Raw genomic sequence first — 22,682 nt, 5'->3', positions numbered from 1 at the left:
TACCAAAACAATTAATGACCTTTGACACCATTTCTAACAACCTCCACTTGCAAATTTCTGCAAGTGTATACATATTTTTATCTCGATTTAAAATTAAAAAATGACGTGTCTTATACAAACTAAATTAAAAAAACTCTTACTCAAAAACTAGTTCTTATCAGGGTTTATGGCCAAGTAATTAAGGTACAATACTAGGTCGCTTTGACGATACATCGATGGATGGGATGGTAACATGAAACCTATTTAAAAGGGTCAAAACCAAAGTTCACCAGTCTTTTTGTTTTCATTAAAAAAATGTTAGGACATACTCATAAAATAACCAAAATATTAGACTTTTTAGCAAATACATGTTTTATGCGATTGACATAAGACTCATGGTAATGTCAAAAGGTATAAGGTCCATTTAGTACGAAAGAAATAAGTTAGAGATAAGGATAAGGAGTTGTCTGGATTTATAAGATTGGGGATGTTTGAAAAATTAAGAGGCAATGTCTAGATTAACTACTCTTAATTGAAAATTTAAGAAGTAATGTCTGGATTAACTACTCTTAATTGAAAAATTAAGAGGTAATGCCTGGATTTATAAGAATGAGGATGTTTGGTAGGGAAAAAAACTTCTTAATTCTCAAAAACCTTCTTAAAGTTTCAGACATAATATTACTTCAGCACTCGATCATTTTCATTACATTCTCACTAACACACCACTAACCATTGAAAATAGTTACCACACCACGTTATTTATACTTTTGTACATTAAATTAAATAAACAAAACATTATTTTTAAAATTAAATAAATAAACACACACACACACACACACATATATATATATATATATATATATATATATATATATATATATATATATATATATATATATATATATATATATATATATATACTCCATACTATTCCATATTACCAAATCAATTAAACCCAAAAAATTACTCTATATTACCAAAACCAATAGCAATCAAGAAATAAAGTTTAAATATCATTCTTTTCTTAACTCAAGTATGTTAAATTAGCACAATTAAACCAAAAAACCAAAATATTACTCCAAAATTGCTACTTAGGCCAATTAAACCAAGTTTAACGTACAAAAAAACCAGTCCACTAAAAACATACCTAACCCACTTAAATTTAAATAAGCCCAACATTTTAATTATGTGCTTTATTTCCAATTTTCATTGTCGTTTGCTACCCACGAAATCTCACCCTCCTCTTTTAGCCACCCTTTATTGTTGTAATTCTTTTTTCCGGTGAGCTTCCTTCGAGAACAACGACAATTTTTATGATCGTTTGGAAGAAACAAATCTCATTGGTTGTGATAACCTATAGAGTCGTCCGCTCTACACCACAACTACGCATCCTCCTGAGGAGAAGTTTGGTTTCAAACCCCGGTTCGAACAGCCTGGGGCGGTGTTAATGCGTGGAAATGTCCGCCAGCTCAGCTCTTCATGCGTGAGCATCTCTTCTTATCGGAAGGAATAAGAGTATCTTTTATAAGATATATAGATAAACATATAGTCATCTATAGATATAAAAAAATATATAAATATAGATTGATATAATCACTATGAAAAGTCCAAGTTCAAAAAACAGTTTTTCTAAATCATGTTATATCTTGAAACATGGTGATTGTTGTTAATACAAAAGTACACAATCAACAAAGTAATGAAATGAAACAAACTAAATTCAGATATATATTCAATATACAAGAATCAAATTTACAGAAAACATACTTGTTTGATGATTACATAGAAATATAACCACGAAATTGTAGAGATTGAGGTCTGCTTTAGCAGTGTCCTGAGACAGAAATTTCCCTGGGATGGGTCTGTCTTGAGGATACAACAATCCAATTCAAGAACAGATCTTGAATCTGTCGAAATTCACCATGATCCCTTTGGAAAGATAGACGATTTTTGAGAGAAAGATTGTGTGTTTATTAGTCTTCAAATTCTGTCAAGATCCTTTCATTTATAGGCTTATCCTGTATTTAACAGAATTTGTTTTTCACTGAATTAATAAAAAGATTAATTAAGGACTAATTAATTTCGGATTATATCTTAAAAAATATTATTTAGTCAAGAGAAGCCAAGGCCCTATCTTTGATCATTAATATTTAACAATCCAAGCCTACTACTAGCCTAATTAGACCAGTCCAACACCACAACCCAAACCCACTTTGCTTAACCCATTACTTGGTCCATTTGAATAAATGAGTGGGACAAGCTTTATAAGGTGGAAAAAGGTTTCCTCTTCCACCAATGTGGGATAAGTCCCATATTGTAATTTTATTGAGCAAAGTTCCAACAATTGTCATCGGTTTAACTTATTTTTCTATTGAAACGTGGTGATTGTCATCGGTTTGAAAAGAAATTTATGAAAATATATCGGAGTTGGGAGATTTTGCTAACTAATCTTAAATAAAATAAAAATAAAAAAATAAATAACCAAACTGGCAATAGCAATCCTTCTCGCTTTTCTAGGGTCTTAACAACCAATCGACAAGCTATATGTCGATATCAATACCCCTCATCAACCCCAATTACTTTGCTATGGCCTACGCTTGCTGGCAAGCTGGATAGCACAAAGAACAAGAACGAGTTGTGCTAGTTTCTTAAATCTCAATCCTGTGTTTATTTGTAGATTGATTTTGTAATCATATGGTAAGTGAAGAACTTGTTACATTTCCAGAGGCAGATATATCATTCATGTGTCCAATGAATTTGATCGGTTAATTTGTCTTGGTTAAGGGACAATGTTTGAACCAAGTTACTTAGGTACTTACTTAATGGGACAATAATGTTTGTCGTCCTCTCTCCATATCTAAAAGTAAAGTATTAATATGCTATATAACATAAACTGTCTAAAATGCACATTGATTTTGAGTTTATGATTGATTGCATTTGGTTATGGCAGGAGGAGAACTTCCAAGTTTGAAGAGCATACAAAACTTGTCTTCCTTCTAGGAAAACTTGGACTTTTGGGAAAGCTACATATCTTTTCTTTTGGTAAATTTCATGTTGAAATCTCTTGAATTTTCTGATTTTAGAAACAAGACAACCTTCAACATGATTCAAGTTTTTTGAAGGTATACTTTGTAAAAATAGTATTACATACTTCAAAAAAAGTTATATAATTAAAGCCATATTACTTAAAGACACAAACTTTGATGCAAAAAAACCATTAAAAGTGATATGTAAATGTATTTTTTTGCCATTTCTTTGAAATGACGATGGAAGAGAAATCTAAAATGTCTCTTGAAACTTTGACTTCTTACCTGTCCTAATCCTATAATAAAAAGTTGAACAATCAAATTAAAAAAAAAAAAAAAAAGTATAATGTGAAAAAAGATGCAGGTAAAGAAACAGAAACAAATGGCATGGAAATTATGCAAATGAGGTTCATAAATCTTAAATTTTATCTTTCAAAAGCTTAAAAAGGGTGAAGAGTAAAAAATCAGAATGGTTCTTCTTATAGTACTTAGATATAATTCATTCATAATAATTATACTGATATACGTTTTAGATTTAATAAATAATTTTGAAGTTAAAAAACTAAAACAACTTAGGATATGTTATGACCATATCAAATTTCTTGATTTTTCTGAGTTTATTTATATTAACCCCATGCGGGATTTCTGCTTAGTTTTTGGATGATGTAGATTTTTGCTAGTATTAAGAAAAAATGAAAGTGGAATTCTGTAATAAACAAATTGACAAAAATATGTTACTATTTTTTCCATTTGATCATTTATGGGGTTCCCCTTGTTAAAATAAAAGGCTTAAAGAAGTAAACAACACAAACCTAAAATATAAGGTAAAAAAGAAATCAAACACATAAGAAGGGTTTAAATGTTTATCATAATATAATTGCAGAATTAAAAAACTCAAAATTTACCACATGGTTAAGTTGGGTAATTCTCATTTTTATAAAAAAAACCCAAGACATGATCGCTTAAAAAAAAAAACAAAAACATCGCAGAAATTTAAAAATAAAAGAGAAAAGGGCAAAATTTGTCTCTAAGGGTATCTTTGTCTTTTCTCTTCGTCATCACCAGCCATCATCATCATCATCATCATCATATGAGTCTTGACAAATGACAACACCCATCAGGCCACCATCACTTCTATACAAAACCAAGCCAAAAAACCCCCCCAACTTTCTCCAATTTACACATCCCCTCCCCTCATATTTTCTTGATCAGAAAGGGGGTAATTATGTAATTTACATAATATTTTGTAAATTGATTAATTTGAAGCAACAAGGGTTCCAGTTTGCACAGTTGCAGATTTCTTGGAATTCTCTGTTGATTTCTTGGATGATGATGATGAAGAAGAAACCTTCTTCCATCTCCTCTCTCTTGCCTCATCATTCTCAATCTGTTCTTGTCTACACTCTTGGCTACAGAATGGAGTGTTCCCTCTGTGTCAAATTACAAAAATACCCATCAGAATATGTAACCAAAACAGCAAAACTAAACATACTACAACCACCCCATATGCATATAAAATACAACTCTGTATGCCTCTTTAGGCATGTTGACTTCATCTCAAAATTAGGTTTAGACGGTACCACTCTTTATGTATAAAGTACAACCCTCCTATGCATATGGTTTTTTTTTTTTGTTTTTTTTTTTCGAAAGAGTTGAATCTTTATGTTGGTTTTGTTCATTGGGTTGAAAACTTTACAAGTTCTTTTGTCCTGATACACTGAATCTTGTCCCCTGTATGAATTTACGGAAATACCCTTTTCACAAATCTCAAAACAAATCGACATCGTACAACAGAGTATGCAACCTTCTTCAGGATTACAACTCTTTATGCATAAAGCACAACCCTTTATGCACATGTCTTGTTTTCCCAGAAGCTAATGAATCTCCTGAAAGATTCTATGACAGAATTTCCATGGTACAACCCTTCTATGAATCTGGTTCTATCCTTGATGATCTTTATAAAAAAGATTGCATCACTACGTTGATTGATTCGATCGATAGTTATTTTGTCAAAGGTACAAGTCTATGATGCACATATTGGGAAAGAAAAAAAAGAATTGATTTTAATTTTATACCTGTACATGAATATGTCACTGTTATGACCCAGCGGCTTGGAGCAAAGAGTACAAGCTTCAAGAAAATGAGGCTCTTCGTACCCGGCGTAAGATAGCGCAGCAGACTTCATTGTGCGTATAAACTAAAAGAAGACGTTGGCGATCGCTAAGATGAGCGAGGGGTGTGTAGGTTAAAGATCAAGGGACTGTGGGAAGGAATTCTTGCTGTAGAGAAGTGATCATTTATAGAGTTTATAGAGGAGAGGTGCTAGGGATCGGGTGTGAGATGGAGCAGGGTCATACGTGGTTCTTAGTTTATAGATTAATGACACGTGTTGGTTAGATTGGGGTTCTTCTTGGTTCTAGAGTGGTCCGTGATGCAGGAGATTAATACAGTTTTTTCAAACCACTTTCCCTTTCCAAAATTCAAGGGGCCTGAATCCAGTGGCATAGCCTATTAATTATTGAGGTACTTTTTCTTCTTTTTACTTTGTGGTCCTTTAGGTCTCTGGGTTTTACAATTTCAGACATATATTTTCATGTACCTACCGTTTTACACATTTTTGTTATCAAAGTGATTGCTTATCAATTATCAATGAGCAATTTATCATATTTATCTATTGTCCTCATTAGAAATATCAATCATAGGTTGTCGTTGTATAATAATAGTCATCCAAATGGTGATAAAATATATAATAATAATGCTTATTTTGTACTTATAATCGACATATAAAATTGAATTAACAAATCCTTTAATTTGCATCATAGTAATATTCTTTTATATTTGTTTAATCATTGAAGAAAATATGCTTAATAATATATATATATATATATATATATATATATATATATATATATTAATAAAACTTAGTTATCATCGTATAACGAGTGAGATGACAAGCATACAACAACTTGCGTCGTTAAGCCTTTTTGTATGGTAAAACTAATTCTTTTGAAGACTACACCTATAGATCTAGAAGATATAACATTGTTATTCATGATCCGTTGTACTCTTTTAAGAAGCTCCACCGCATTCGACATGAGGAAACCAACCATATCAAATGCAAATGGTATGAACACATGTTGATTTTTCATGCACAATTTCTCATGTTTTGTGACCTTGCATGTAGTAGTTTTAAAGCAGTCTGTCCCACTGTGAAACCCCTAGCACACTTAAATATGTCAAACAAAACATCTTTAACCATATCATGCTTGTATTTGAACCCTGAGAGTTCTTTGCAATGGACCACGTGCTTTCCAAAATAGTCCAAACATGCCTTGCAGCATACCGTACATATCTCGTTAGTTGGGAATCTTGGGATCATGGGTCGATATTTGAGGATACTACGATACTCCATATGAGATATATGTTGACCAAGTCTATCTATAAGGATAGCTAGAAGAAAATATTAAGCATGTAGTGCACGTAAACATTGGAAAACTGTTTTCTGCCGAGCGGTCATGTCGAGATGCACTTCCATATCTTGGACAATTTTACTAAAAAGGGTACTCATTAGTGTATTATGGGATTTAGGGGGCAGTGTCCTTAGTAGTAAAACTACTAAGATCAATGTCTGGAATCTTGTTACGAAGAGAATCCAAGACACAAGCATAATCATAATCCATACCATATATGTCGCTATCTAGTAAGATGTGGTCTTGCAATACCCAAGATTGGATCATTGAGGCAACAAAAACATATGAGTTAAACCTCATTTGTTAAGTATAAACCCAAATCACCAAACCTAATATGTAGAGAAGCAATTCGCCACTGTATGTCGCTTAGGAAAGGGTCACCACAAACCACAATGTCCTCAATCTCCCCGCGCAACCCATTGTCAAAGAACAATGCCTCCTCCTCCATGTGCACGAGTTGACACGTCCTCGGCCCAAAGAAAAGTTTAGCAATACATATACAGGTCCGAAGCATAAGGAGCTCACTCTGGGGGTCAGAAAATTATGGAAGAAGGCGCATCAAATTCATAGCGCTTTTGGCTCTCTTTATGGCTAAGCTGCTAATGAAACTAGCATCTATACTAATAGCTTCCCCAAAAATTTTCGCCCCCAATGGCGGCCTCCCGATACCAACCGGGAATAGCCCCTCACGCAACTTCCTACCATTACATGAGGGCCAAAAGAGCTCGGTTTTCTTGATATTCAACTGAAGGCCCAATTTTAGGCCAATCACCTTAATGATGTCCAACGCTTTGACCACCTCCTCCGAATCTCTAATAAGTGTGACATCATCAAGGTACCATGCATGGAGAAGAAGCTTGCAATTGTCTCTAATATTATGCAAGAGTGGGTGCAAAACAAGGGCAAATAGAAGTGATCCCAAGGGGTCTCCTTGTTGAACCCCATTAGTGGACTAAATATGTGTTTCTCCTAGATACAACCTTGCTGCTTGACCATATATGAATTCTACCCACAAGGATATATAAAGGCACCTCAATCTGACCACATGAAGTAATACAGATCTATAAGCAAGGTTAAAGGCATTGGAGAAGTCCACAGTAAGCATGGAAAGAGACCCATCATCGTGTCGCTCACTCAACACCCTATTAGCGCTATGTAATACGAACTCAGCGCCACCCAACACCCTGACCCCGAACTGAAATCATTGAGATACTTCGCCATTACTTTACCAACACCTTTCATAGCCAGCTTGGAACCCAAACGTTTCAATATAGTGCCTACTACAATCGGTCGTATTCCTTTGTCAGGTTTTAAGAGCGGCGTAAGAGGCGTAGAGGCAACAAATTCTTCCAAACTCGAAGGGCATCTTCTCCTAACCATAAATTAACCACAAATATAATAGCACATAGGAAGTATTTGGCTATAACTGAACCTTTTCCACAATTTTTCATTTTTCAAACAACATAAAAACTCATTTAATATTCTCAAATCTTATGTTCAACAGATGTCATCATAATAAAACATATCCTAAGATCACAAAATACAATCCTCTGTCAGTGTGTACGGATCATACCGGTGTCTTCCCGCGATCCTCGCTAGTACCTGAAACACATAACACATAACACCGTAAGCATAAATGCTTAGTGAGTTCCCTAAAATACCACATACAACACATATTAGTCACTTGAGGCTATAACTCTGTATGACCTTCTGGTCAATGTGTCTCAGTGGGACCCTCCAGTCCTATAACTCTATGGACCCTTTGGTCCTAACTCTGTGGACCTTCCGATCCTAACTCTGTAAACTCTGAATCATATATAGCACAAATCACATAGAAACCACATCTTACAAAAAGCATACAAGATACTCTGTCACATAACTCTAATTACCACTCTAGGTAAAGTATAGTGAGAAGACTGACCTCGGGAAATCTCGGAAAGTCTCTAATTCGAAATACTGATCTAGCCTCCGCCTAATCATATAAAGTATTTTACCTCTAATTAACCACGATTCTCAAAAGCTAGACTAGACCCTTTCTATAATCTCTCATAAGGGGGAAAGACCATTTTACCCCTTTAATGGTCTAAATGTCCAATTGTTGACCAAACCCTAAAAGTCAACGAAAGTCAACAGAGGGCAATACGCAGCGCATACCAGCTCTTGTATGCGGGGCGTACTCCGGCGATCCAGAATCGGGGTTTCAAACCCTTACGCGGCGCGTTCTGAGATTTACGCTCAGCGTAAGTCTCAGTTTCATGCTCTTATTGATTTTTTGTCTTAAACGGTTAAGACATAAGCTCAAATTCCAGATCTGACTATCCTAAAGCCACTTAATCCATAAATTCGAAACCTTTAAGCCTTTGCATGGCTGTAAAGGTCTCCAATCACTCTAAACACCTTTCCTCTTTCCTCATTAAGCCTATATCTCATGCATGGCTTAATATTCACGTCCAAGATTGGATTTTTATGAACCTACAACACATATTACACCGGAATAGGGCAAATCTAAGCTTATGGAGACCCTTTGCTCATAAAGTCTCCACCTTGGAACCAAAAACCATAAAAATGGGTCCATAAAGCACAATCAACAATGGCAAGGAGATCTTTGAGCTTTTTACCTCCAAATGAAGCTCCAACCTCTGTAGAACTCGGATCTAAGCTTGTCCTCCAACTTCTAGCTCCCACAATGGCCTCCTCTCCTGCTTCACCACCACAAAATGGCACTTTTAAGCTTAAGAACACACACACAAGTTTATAATGGGTTTTTGCTCTCTTAGGGTTTCACTCACTGCAATATGGTGGTTGGGGTAAGGGCCTTATCATTCCTTTTATAGTCCTCAAGTCTCATTTAAGGTTTTGCATCTGACCCAGTTACGCCCAACGTAACTTTGGTACGCCCAGCGTACCTAATTGAGTCTGCATCCAAAATAAGCGCATGAGTACGCGCAACGTACTCTTCAGTACGCCCAGCGTACTCATTTGCAACATTTTCCACTCAAGGGCTAAACTTGACAACTTGGTAAAGAAGAAGGGTTAAATAGATGTACCTGAATTTCGGGATGTTAAAGCATCCAAAATGTGTTGAGCTCTCAACCCATCTCTCCCACACGAGGTTCCTTTAAGGAATGATTTAATGTCTCCAAGAACATTGTCAACATCCACTATAAGAAAAGGTTATGAAAATATGGTACTCAACATGTATGGTGGTGGCTTGTGTAGATGCTTGTCCTCCAATACCTCTGTGGTATCATCCCCGTATGAAGCAACCCCCGAGGAACATACATTGCTGCTGTGAAATGCCCATCTGCAACCTTACAGAGACAATATCTGACGTTGGTGCCACCCCGTGTTCTATCCTCCTTAGCGTACTCTTCTTTTTTGTCTTGTTGCTCCAGCCTTGCATTGTTAACCAAGTTTTTAACAAGCTTGGCTATATCGTCTTCTGTACCCCAAGTAACTAATGCGCTTAGGATATTACGATGCTGCAAGGACTTCCTGTTCCTAGACCTACCTTCTTGCTTATTCTTAGGCCTGAATAATTAAAGAGTACACCTACGAAAAATTAACAATGTTGCAAGGCTCTCTTTATTGTTTTTACAATTGATGATATAAAATTGTTAGGAATGTCTCGGATTTGTCATATAGATTAAGTTATATGACACTCACAATAAAAATCTAATAGTTGAGATGTAAAATTCTATAGAGAAGATTTATAGTTTAAAGTTTGTTACACCAAAAATATTATTATTGTTTCGCGATTGACTTTTTACATATGCCTTATGTGGGTCATATGGATAACTCAAATGATACAATTTATTAATATTTTTAGATTAAATTATATGATGGTCAAGTATAGAGAAAACATATGAAATGTATACAAGGAAATAAGAAATTAGAGAAACAATTTTGTGGTTAAACTGGAGTTTTCTAAACTTGAGGTCCCTTTATTGTAATATGAATACCGTTCCATAGTTGTTGTGCTCACTTTGTTATTTCCAAATCCCTTACACCTCACTCCTAGCCTCCTAGCTAACAATACAAGACAAATATATTGCTGACACATTTTGAGAAGGAAATACCAACGATTTTATACATTCCACGAATACTTCAATTTTTTTTTTTGGGAATTTATCAGTTAATTTATATCTTGTAATATATTTTCTGGAAATGAATAACATGATCCACTTAAACAATCCGTTATATCCACTGCTAACCATTATAGTGGTTGGTGCCAAATCATCACCATTAACTACCATTAAACCTATACGATACCCACGACTAACCACTCCACTACACATCATTTTTTTTTTCATTTTTTATTCAAAAATACAATAAAATTATATTTTTTGAAAATATAAAAAAACATTGCATTTTTTTACTAGTTTTTCGTTATTTATAAAAATAAAAATACAACTTCAAATTACATTACTTAATTAACTTAGAATAATAAAAAAAAACATTACATTAACTTAAATAACCTAAATTAAAAAAAAACAAACATAAGTAAAAAAAAACTAATATTCGTTCATGTTGTGTTGATACAGATGATCCGTGACATCTTCTCGAACATTGAAAAATGTTTTGTTGTTATGAATTTCAACAGCCCGTGATAAAAATTCATTCGTTTCGGGTACAAACTCTTCAAGCGGGATGACGACGTCGTTCGGATCATACGTGCAAATTTCTCGACTTTGATCTTCAATTATCATATTATGCATTATAATACATGCTATGACCATTTTTTTAATTATTTCCTTATCCTAAAGTCGTGTAGCGTATTTCACTACATGTCATGTCTGCTTGAGGACTCTAAATGCCCTCTTGATATCCTTCCTCGCTGATTTCTGCCTCTTTGTGAACAACTTTACATTTTCAGTTTGAGGAACCGAATATGCCTTCATAATTGTAGAATAATCAAGGTATATCCCATCACAAAGGTAGTAACCGTATTTGTACGAATGATCGTTCACCATGAACGTCATATCAGGTGTTTTGTCGGTCTAAAGATCGTTGAAAAGTGGAGACTGGACAAGAACGTTAATGTCGTTGTTAGACCACACAACTCCAAAACACGAACACCATATCCATAAATCCTGAGATGCAACAACTTCTAGGATTATACTTGGCTCACCTATATCTCCTTGAGTGAATTGACCACGCCATGCAATTGGACATTTTTCCCAAACCACATGCTTACAATCTAGACTACCAAGCATACCCGAAAATCCATTTATCTCTTCATGAGCCGAATATAATCTCTCAATATCCCAGGGAGTAGGTGTACGCAAATATTGTTGGGGAAAAACCTCATACACACATGCACAAAACCAATCTACACAATCAACTGCGGTCCTCTTGGATATTTTCAAATATTCGTCGGATACATCAAATGTTATACCGTATCCCAAATATCTAAGCGCAACCGCACACTTTTGTATGTTACTAAAACTCATTCTTACTCTAGCATCGGGTTTTTGTTTGAAAAAATCATAACGAGCTTCGAAAGCATTACTAATACGTAAAAATACAGTCTTATTTACACGAAAACGACGTTCGAACAAGACATCATTGTAAAGACAATTATCCTCAAAGTAATCACGTACCAATAAGTCGTGTGCGACTTGACAATCACGATTAACGACCGCCCTTGTACGAGCAACATTTGAACTTTCTTCATCGTGAAGGTGATGCACAACGTTGAAGAAGGTCGAGATGAATTATCCGCCATCATCCGAATCAAAATTCTTAAAGAAATCCATGTGTTTTTTTGGTGAAAAATGAGGGTTTTTGGAGAATGAATGTGTAAAAGTTGATGAAAAAAAGAGTTTTATTTATAGTTATCAAGTTTGTAAAAATAAAAAATTAAAAACTTGAAAAATGACCATTAAATGGTAAAAAAAAAGCCAACGATTGGCCATTTGCATTCGCCGTCCCCAACACGAAGAGCCATAAGCATGGACCACCACAAAACCTTGGGGTGGTGTGCACGAAAATTTTTTGTGGCTATCTAGACCATGACCGAGTTCGTGGTGGGTATGCCACTCGGCCTTAGATATAAATAAAGATGAATGTTAATGATATTAGGGGGTGCTTGAGATTGCCTTTTAAATGTTTGAATTATCTTTTCTAGTAACAAAAAAAATGATAATTGTAAAATGACTAAAAAATGTGTGGGAAAATGACTCTTGAGGGTAATTAACTTTTGCGTTTGTACTCATTTGGTCCCTTTCATTTTTTTACCATTAAATGGTAAAAAAAAAGCCAACGATTGGCCATTTGCATTCGCCGTCCCCAACACGAAGAGCCATAAGCATGGACCACCACAAAACCTTGGGGTGGTGTGCACGAAAATTTTTTGTGGCTATCTAGACCATGACCGAGTTCGTGGTGGGTATGCCACTCGGCCTTAGATATAAATAAAGATGAATGTTAATGATATTAGGGGGTGCTTGAGATTGCCTTTTAAATGTTTGAATTATCTTTTCTAGTAACAAAAAAAATGATAATTGTAAAATGACTAAAAAATGTGTGGGAAAATGACTCTTGAGGGTAATTAACTTTTGCGTTTGTACTCATTTGGTCCCTTTCATTTTTTTGTATTCAATATACCATCGAACTTGTTGTTTGCGTTCACCATAACCCTTTTGACCGACTTTTGACCTGTGATAGCCGGTCAAAGGGTTATGGTGAACACAAACAACAAGTTTGATGGTATATTGAGTACAAAAAAGGGAAACGGACCAAATGAGAACGAACTCAACAGTTGGTTACCCTCCTGAGACATTTTCCCCGAAAAGTTAAATGAAATTAAAATTGCAAAATTATCAAAGACTGTAACCTTCTTTGGTTATAATGTATATGAAGAGCGTTTCAAAGGGGTAACCTTGTTAAAACATAGTCTATGTGATGCTTACTGTGGTTAACTGTCAACACCTCTCTGCAAAAGGATATGACTGTGTATGAGAGGTATATTTATCAGCATAAACGTTTACCTCAAGGTATATTTTGGTGATGTGTCTACAAAAGCATCATGATATTGTATATATTGATGTTGTATCTTATCCCATGAATTCGATCTTAAAGCTAAGTAAACTAAAAAATCACAACACTTGTGATTCCACTCGTTTGTAGACTTGTCTAGAATCCATGATACGATAAATCATTTGATTGGAAATGTAAATGTAGTCATGAAATGCGCCTGCTTAGTCAAGATTCCCCTAATAAATATTCAAGTGCATTACAAAGTTGTACGTGTATGAATAATGTTCTTTCGTGAGTTATGTTTTGAAGAGAAGCAAGAATGAATCTCATAAAGTTATTAATATCAGTAGGAGATGACATGGGATTTGCTGTAAATGAGTTAAGGGAAAATGAATCAGAAGGGTAACCAATTGTTGCATTTGTTCTCATTTGGTCCCTTTTCCTTTTTTTTGTACTCAATATACCATTGAACTTGTTGTTTGTGTTCACCATAACCCTTTGTCCGGCTATCACAGGTCAAAAGGGTTATGGTGAACACAAACAACAAGTTCGATGGTATATTGAATACAAAAAAAGGAAATGGACCAAATGAGTACAAACGCAAAAGTTAATTACCCTCAAGAGTCATTTTCCCAAAATATGTGGTAAGAAAAAAAAAAAAAAAAAAGAGACTATGTGAGTTTATCAAGGGTGATATTGTGATTTTCATTTAAAAAACATAAGCACTTCAAAAAGTTAGGATCCTTTAATTTTTAAAAGCCTCAATTTTAAATAATGTCAAAAAAGTCATTTTGAAAAACATCAATATTGTTATATAATAATGAATTTTTTTTTCTAGAATTCTTGATTTTTTAAAAAATCAATAAATAAATAAACTATTATCAAAAGCAATCCAAAACCCGGAGAGATACAACAATTCTATAAATTTGCCTTGTATATCCTGCTATTTTGATAATCCATATATGAATTTTCTTTGAATATAAACAATAATTATATTAGTTTATTGTTAAAATTACCAATATAATTAAAAAAATGCCTACATTTATCATGATGTCATAAAAAAGACATGTAAATTTGTGTACAATATTTTACCCAAAAGTAATAATAAATCATAATTTTTGTATACGAAGTTTATTACATTTACCATTATCAAGTAACAACACATCCGTCCCTAACATTTCGGAGACCTTGTGGGAAAATCTGATTGAGGCCCTATAAATTTTATTCTGTACAATATTTTTAAGTTGATTTGCTATTGCTAAATTCAAAACTTAAAATTGCTAAAAAAAGATCTCGTAAATTCACTACCACAACATCATGTTTCCACTCATTAATTATAAGTTGTAACCGTTGCAAACAATTTTTCAAAAAAAAAAAAAAAGATAAAAAATCAGCAGATTATTATTTTCTAAACATCAATCTCTAACATTTTTATAAGAAAATTAATTTATTACACTTTCAAAATAAATATTATTAAGAAATTTGTTCTCGATTGAAATTAAAGTCAAAGTGTTCAATCTCTCTTGAGGCATGGTCGAGCACAAAAAAGTTTTAGTTTTCAAAAGTTTTTTTTTTCATGGATGCAACTATAATGAGAACGATCAACAATATTTTGTATACTTGACAAGAAAATTGATAAATGTTTATCATTTTTAAGAAATTTAGTAAATATTTTTGTAACAATTTCAGTTCATTGAATAAATCATCAATGTTGACCTTTGGGATATGACCATTTTGCAATATTTTTTCAAAAATTTTGCAACTTTTCTTTACCTCACTAGTATTGAGTGATTTCAACTTTTCTGTTATGAATAAGAAATCAAAAATGTTTCCATATTATTTGCATTGTTCAAACCTCCCCTCTAATGAACCAATAACTTGATCAACCATGTAAACAATATATTGACATATTGAATCCTGAATGACTCATGAGGTGAAAGTTCATATATCGTTCTGATGACCCAACGTCATTCTCGTCAAAATGTATTTTTTTTTTAAATTCGTCTATTATTATTATTTTTTCAACAAACACCGATTTAATTCCTAAATCATAAGTTATAGCTCTCACACAATCCAAAACCTTCTCAAACATATTCTATTTGTAGTATTTAAAAAACTCAATAATTGCTCCTATACTTCTCATTGTCTCATCAACATAATCTCATATTTTATTTGTAGTATTTAAAAAAACTCAATAATCGCTCCAATATTACTCATTGTCTCATCAATACACATAATCTCAGATTGTTTTGTTTACTCAGGTTATTTACTTTAGTCAATATATGTTATTTACTTTAGCCGATATATGTTACTATATAACTGTACCAATTATAAAGTCAAAATTTCTAAGTTTATACTCTGCTAGACAAGTAACTTCACTTTTAATTTTTATATATCTCTTTATCAACAAATTTATACAAAACTTTTATTATTTCAGGAGCTTGAGTCACTATTGCTTTCACACTTTCAATTCTACTTTCTCACCTTATAGTTGACAAAGATTTTAATATGAGACTCTATTAGGGTAAAATAACTTTTAGAATTTATGATTAGAATTGATTTTTTGTATTAGATTTTTCAGGTAAAGCGTCTTTTATAAAATATAAAATTGTTTATTATAATTTTTATTAGAAATTTTTTCCGTGGATATTGATGTTTTTCTTAAATTGATGATAAATTTTAGAATTTATTATTAGATTTTGATTTTTTTTATTATTTTCTTTCATTTTTATTCATTAGTAAAATGACTTTAAAATTACAAAAAAGTGTTACATTGTGTATATAAATATAATGATAACATATAAAATATATTTTACAAAAAATACTAGCTTCATACGTATAGAATTGCCATAAATTTTGAAGGCTCCTAAAATCAAAAGTCATGTATGACTGCACTGCTCGACCACCCTAAGGTTGCCACTAAGTAAAGTAAAGTTCCACTAGATAACTAGAAATTAATATGTTTTATTAAAATGAAACAATAGTTTTTTAACGATTCAGTTTTTATTTTTGAATATGCTTGATAAGGAGAAAATTCATAAGCTAGAGTTTAGGTATATGTTTGACCATAACACCTTCATTGTTTTAAATATACATATAACAACGATGTTTACTATTTGCTTGTAATTTCATAATATATTGAATATTTATTATACTTGTTGATATGTATTTTAACCACTATTATTATATATTCGTTACATGAAAACTACTGAAGCCATATAAAATAGTTTAATTTTTTGTTATTCAATATAAGTAGATATAATGTTAGCATCATGATAAAACCCTGAAGTCCAAGTAAAAAGTACGTTCGAAAATTATATTTACAGTCAAACGTTACAATTATGAAGACCGATGAAAGCACAAAACTTTTCACAATTGTACCATATGCATTAAAAGCTTGTACGCCATGCGCTTTTGCACTTTATCAGATGACCCAGAGACTAAAGTAGTCCACTCATAAAACAATGGCAAGGCTGTAATTAATGATCAAAGAAGGGTCGATAAGTTAAACAGCAGTGCCAAAACTTCATCAATAGTGACACATAAGATGGTTAATCAACAATCACATAGTCATCTTTCGTTTTATATTTTATAATAATATGATTTTATGCTATGAAAAATACCTAATTTATGTAAGAAAAGGTCATGCGAGCATAATGTCGTTTTCTATAACTCTAAATTCTCCCACCTTGGAGATGACGAGGCATGGGACCATGGGCCTCAATGACTACAATGAAAATCAAGTAACCACAAAATAAACCCTATATATACATATACATGTTGAATTTACCTGTTTAACTGGTTTGATGATAAATTATACTAGTAATATTTTTTAGTAGTTTGTATGTAATCAAAATATATTATTTGATATAGTTTAATGTGATTAAAGTATTCAGTTAATAGTTAATCAATGGGATATCTCTCAAAACACAAAAATTTAGATACACTGATGACTAAAACATACATTCTTATTTTAACAAAGAATATTTCGTAGATGAAGAAATGTATTATATAATAATTATCCCATCACTAATAAAAATACAAAACAACTTCATTTAAAGTCTTGTGAACATGCAAAACAAGTATAGAATGAAATTTTTGAAGATTGTGAGAAATTTCAAATTAGTAAAGTGAAGGGACGGAAACTGTAAATATTAAAATAATAAGTGGGGGGCTGGGCTCACCGGCCACTATGGTCTATGGACACACTTGCCGAGTGGGGCACCGGCATTGGGCTCCATCTTCTATGTCAATGTCTCTGCTGCCCGAGACCCACCTGCCCGATACGGGCAGACCCTTTTTTTTATTTACTTTATTTTATGTCCTTGAAAACGATCAAAATTGACAGATTAATATTTATATCTTTTTGAATATTTTATTAAAACCTTTTTTTTTATAAAATTCCTAAGGATGCCATGTAGCATGATAGGTGAAACGTCATCTAATTTACATAAAGAAAGTTATTTTAATTTTACATTTTTAAAGCTATCAAATGCAGAAGTGTTAATGCCTTCAATTGTTTTGTACAAAAACTCCATCATATTTATAAAAATAGTAGCTTTTATAGTTCTATTTAATCTGATATACATCGATAGTAATACATCATTTCATCTTGAGCAACGCACTTTTCATCAAATTACAAAATATTAGTTATAACTAATTCTATATTATTTTGTTTTTTTAAATGGCAAAATTGGTCCTTGTGATATCCTAAAAAATGACGTTTTCAGAGTCCAAAATTAAAATTTTCATACAGATTTTTGTCCTTTGAGTTAACTGCTCAAATTGTTTTTTTTTTTTTTTTTTTTTTTTTTTGGATAACAAAGAGTAAAGTTTCAGTTTTAAAATAACCACATCAATATAAATAAAAAAAGGTTAAACTGTACTTCTCTAGATACTACAAGGACCACTTTTGCAATTTATTATAATAAAAACGAATCATTTAATTTTATTATTTTATTTATAAGTCTCAGGCACAGCGAAGCAATATAGGCTTCGTTTCATTTACAGGAAAGGAAACCTTCTTGGTCCACGTTTCTAGACGCCATCATTTTTCCCTTGATGAGTCATCATATGATTCAACGATCACGATTTCGTTAGTTCATAATCGACGGCTGCTAGCACCACCACTAAGATTCCTTTTAATTTTTAGTTTTAAAATATGGCGCTTGATCCCATGTACTTGATTTGATGAGTCCTTTTATATTACGAATGGTTACGTGGAGCTTTTTTGTTTGTCTTTCAAAATTATAAAATATTAGAACTTAGATTTAATCATTAAATAAATAAGGTTACTTTTTTAATTTTGTTTATGTATTTTGGTATAATATGAGTTGTTTGCATTCGTATAATATAATGATTCGAAGAAAAACAAAAGTTTCATTTTGTTTAAAACATATCATTTTATTTTTATTTTTTTGTAATATTATATAATTAAATTTATTAATTTGTTGAAAAAAGTTATTTCAATATAACCCTAGTAACAAGTTTAATGCTGTTTGACATTTTTTTTGTTTAGTTAGACACTTATATCCCCGCCACATAATATCTATGTTATTTTTTATTAATATTATCAGGTAAGTTCTGCTAATATAGCTAATAATAATATTTTTGAACCGTTTAATAAGATGATATATAAAAAAATATATGTGTTTTTGAACAACACCAAAATCATGTTATTCTCATACAACACTTGTTCTTACTTTTTATTTAACTTTAAATAAAAAACAATTTCAAGGAAAAATATCATTTCAATCTTCATTATTTATCTAACTTCCACTCGAATTTACTAAAATAGTTTCACAAGTTAATAACTTAATTATTTTGAAAACGAAGAATAATTATATAAAATAGCTACAAACTTAGCAAGAAGCTAAGAATGAGGAGACAAGGTACAAGCAGTTTTTAAGAACTAGAATGAGGAGATGAACAACTCCACATCGCCTAATTACAAGTTATATTTTTTACCCTAGGTTTTCACCAAATATTATAGTGTTATTAGGTATTGTCCTCTCTCCTTAACGTTGAAGGTTCAATTCCTATTAGGAACATAGATAAATTTATGAGTAATTTAAGAGTAAAGTAGATTTGAGGTTCAAAAAAAAAAGACAAATAGCGAAATAAACACCATAACATTCAATAAGGAATGGCAGTAAATATGTTTCTCTTCCTTGAACAGTTTCCCTACGAAGCTAACATAATAGAGAAATATATTGATTCCGCTCGGACGACTGTTTTCTATGATTTTTTGGTTGTTACAATTTCAATCTACATTTCATGGTCTAGCTAGCGTAGAAGCTTAATATTGGGGCATTGCTATTTTGTTCGCTTTGATTGCGGTGGAATATTATATATATTTATTAAAATATTAGTCATTTGTTTGTATTACAATGAGTTTAGAATTATACTTTCATTATGGGTAGTTGTTTCCTTGATGAGCAATGTTCTTTAATGTGTATTTAAACAAACTTGGAAGATCAATAATACATATGGAATAATATTCTACCAGTTACATTATTAGGACAAATATTAAATTTGTTAATGGGATTGTCAAGTGGAAGACCAAATATCATATCTAAATTAAATAAACAAGAAGTCTTTTTCTTAAGTGATAACCGAGTTGAAAAATGTTGATGTGTACTAATAAACCAAGGCAAGTGAATCATTAATCGGTCACATGACATGTGAAGATGCTTGTGATGACTCACTTCCACATAATGAGGAATAAACTACCACCTAATTATTACTCCTTTTCCTTATAAGATTATTTGTTATGTTCTTATTGTACTAATATATATAAAAAAAACTTTGACATTAATAACTTTAATGTTGACGCTTAATTTCTTTTATTTCATATACTTTAGAGAACTGGTAATATTTAAATATATTAAGTTATATGTGAATTGAATGTTATATATATATATATATATATATATATATATATATATATATATATATATATATATATATATATATATATATATATATATATATATATATATATATTTTTTTTTTTTTTTCTTACAATATTTGTTAAGTTGTTACTGAAAGTAATATAAAAAACTTTGATATTAGTAATAACTTTAATTTTGAGCATAATTTCTTTTATTTCAAATACTTTAGAATTGATATTGCAATACATTAAGTTATATGCTAATTGAATGTAATATTCTTTTTCTTTAAAGGGTGTGTCAATCTAAAACTGAATCGATAGGATTCGAGTAGGAGGGAATTTTTTTGGAGTGTAAAATTCTCACGTAATCAGCATAAACCCACCTTAATAGTAGTGGATGTTATGTTTAATTAAATATTAATGTAACCAAAGAAAAAACATGTAAGCACTATAAATACAAAGGTTAATTACACAAAAAGAAAAAATCCAAAGGTCGAAAGTTTTTATGGTTTACTAGGCTTAAATTTATACATTTTCAAAAAACAATAACCTATCACCTTTTCCGTTTATTCTATTTGATTGGATTACTTAGTTTGCACGTCGAGGGTGCAGTCGATTTAACAGAAATATATGCATATCTTTGATTTTTATATACCGACAATGCCCCTTTCTATACCTTTTTATATCCCTCTAAAGTTTAAACCACGCAATTACTCGCTTTATCCCTCTCCTTCTATGCAAACCTTTTTGTTTCATATATCTCTCAATCTAGATATTGGTGCATGCATGATAACATGTTTAACCATCACTTACATCGTAAATTATCATGAATTAAAACCATCATCTCCACCCTTCCTAGCTAGTTCCTTCTACGTCTTCTTCATATATATTATGAACTCCCCTTCATATTCTAGGTCTCTTTAGTCTTTAATTATCAACCTCTTCTTCAATTCATGAACACCATTTTGAACAAGTGTATGTGTAGTGTACCATTTACGAGAATCTGGTGAACTCAACACATTGTATCTCTAGAACCCCCTGCTTTGATTTGTTTTTTCTTATCCATTAATCCTTAAATTAAAAAGATAACTTGTAATAACCTTGCATATACAAGAGAGACAGAACCTTATATAAAGATAGTGATATATAGCTAGTCAATTCGAACTGAAGACTTATAGATGCTAAAAAGTTTTTTTACTAGTAATCATCAATTCATCGTGAAGAATGAGCATAAAAGTAAAAGTGTAATTCGTAGCGAGAATTAGGTCAGGTGTATATTAGTGATGTCATGTTTTTGTTATGTATTCTATGATTTTTTTTTTCCCATTACTGATGAAAGTGACTTTTGTGGTTAAGAATATATATGCTTTATTTCATTGATTATTTGATGATGGTATACGACATATTACACATTTATTGAAGGGGTATCCTTATTCAAGTCTTTTAACAGTAGATGCCACGATAACACCAAGTCAAAGGTATATTAATGATTGATAACAACTGGTCACAATGCTATACACATCGATATTCACTATAATTAAACAATGGATGACGATGATGAAAGTCATGAAAAACTGACATCAGTTTGAACACCTAGAGAAATGTATTTTAACAATGGATAAAGATTGTCCGCGAGGAATATAGGATGGTGTTTCACGGTGATGAAACGAGGATAACGACGAAAGTCGTGATGGATAACATTGGATCATGAATATTCATAATGACAATTCACGATAAGACAAACTTTATATATATGATGTAAATTTACACATCCTCATTTACATACTTGCACCAAAATTGAACTTATTTATTCAAAAATCATATATTTTCATTTACGAGGGCATTGAAGACATTGGTCGATCATTTAATAATTTGTTTCAAGCTGCTTCACAAACCCTTTTAATGGTCTCGCCCATTGCTAGGAGCTCGAAGTGTTACGGAGTATAAACCATAATCTCCATTCCATTCCTTAGGGCGCGTTTGGTTGTGAGGAAATGAATGGAATTCGAAGGAAAATGATTTCAATTCTCTTGAATTCATGTTTTGGTTGAACTTAGAGGGGGGAAAGTGATTTCTAAATGAAATAAACTTTCCATCATATAGAGGAAAGTAGATTCCTTTCCAAAGTTGGATGGAAAACATTCATTCTCATCAAGAAAAGTGGGATTACAAAAATAACCCTTGTGTGACGTTCTAAAATTTCAAATAAAATTTTCATTTTTAAAACCTCACAAAACACAATTTCACATTTCTGAAAATAACATTTATAAGTTGTTCAAAACACAAGACAACAAAATGTTTAACAATATCCCAGAATCCTCAAAACATAATCTCTAG

The 22,682-nt window shown here is 32.0% G+C and overlaps 2 protein-coding genes across 2 annotated transcripts; both read right to left on the bottom strand.

The window, feature by feature from the left end:
* Positions 1–3,854: 3,854 nt before the first annotated feature.
* LOC145101708 (FCS-Like Zinc finger 3-like) lies at positions 3,855–5,287 on the bottom strand. Its single transcript, XM_079038978.1, has 2 exons — positions 5,078–5,287; positions 3,855–4,432 (listed from the first exon to the last, which is right to left on the bottom strand). Exons 1-2 carry the CDS (start codon positions 5,185–5,187, stop codon positions 4,258–4,260), a joined length of 285 nt encoding a protein of 94 aa, XP_078895104.1. The 5' UTR covers positions 5,188–5,287; the 3' UTR covers positions 3,855–4,257.
* Positions 5,288–11,472: 6,185 nt separating this feature from the next.
* Positions 11,473–12,200, bottom strand: LOC145098434 (uncharacterized). The gene is made up of 2 exons (XM_079036072.1): positions 12,076–12,200; positions 11,473–11,983 (listed from the first exon to the last, which is right to left on the bottom strand). The coding sequence occupies exons 1-2, from the start codon at positions 12,198–12,200 to the stop codon at positions 11,473–11,475; spliced, it is 636 nt and encodes a 211-aa protein (XP_078892198.1).
* Positions 12,201–22,682: the final 10,482 nt, after the last annotated feature.

The sequence above is a fragment of the Lactuca serriola genome, chromosome 4 (assembly GCF_051521515.1).
Source record: "Lactuca serriola cultivar US96UC23 chromosome 4, Lser_US96UC23_V15, whole genome shotgun sequence".
Lineage (NCBI taxonomy): Eukaryota > Viridiplantae > Streptophyta > Magnoliopsida > Asterales > Asteraceae > Lactuca > Lactuca serriola.
The sequence above is the reverse complement of the archived record's forward strand: the minus strand, read 5'-3'. Positions and strand labels throughout refer to the sequence as shown.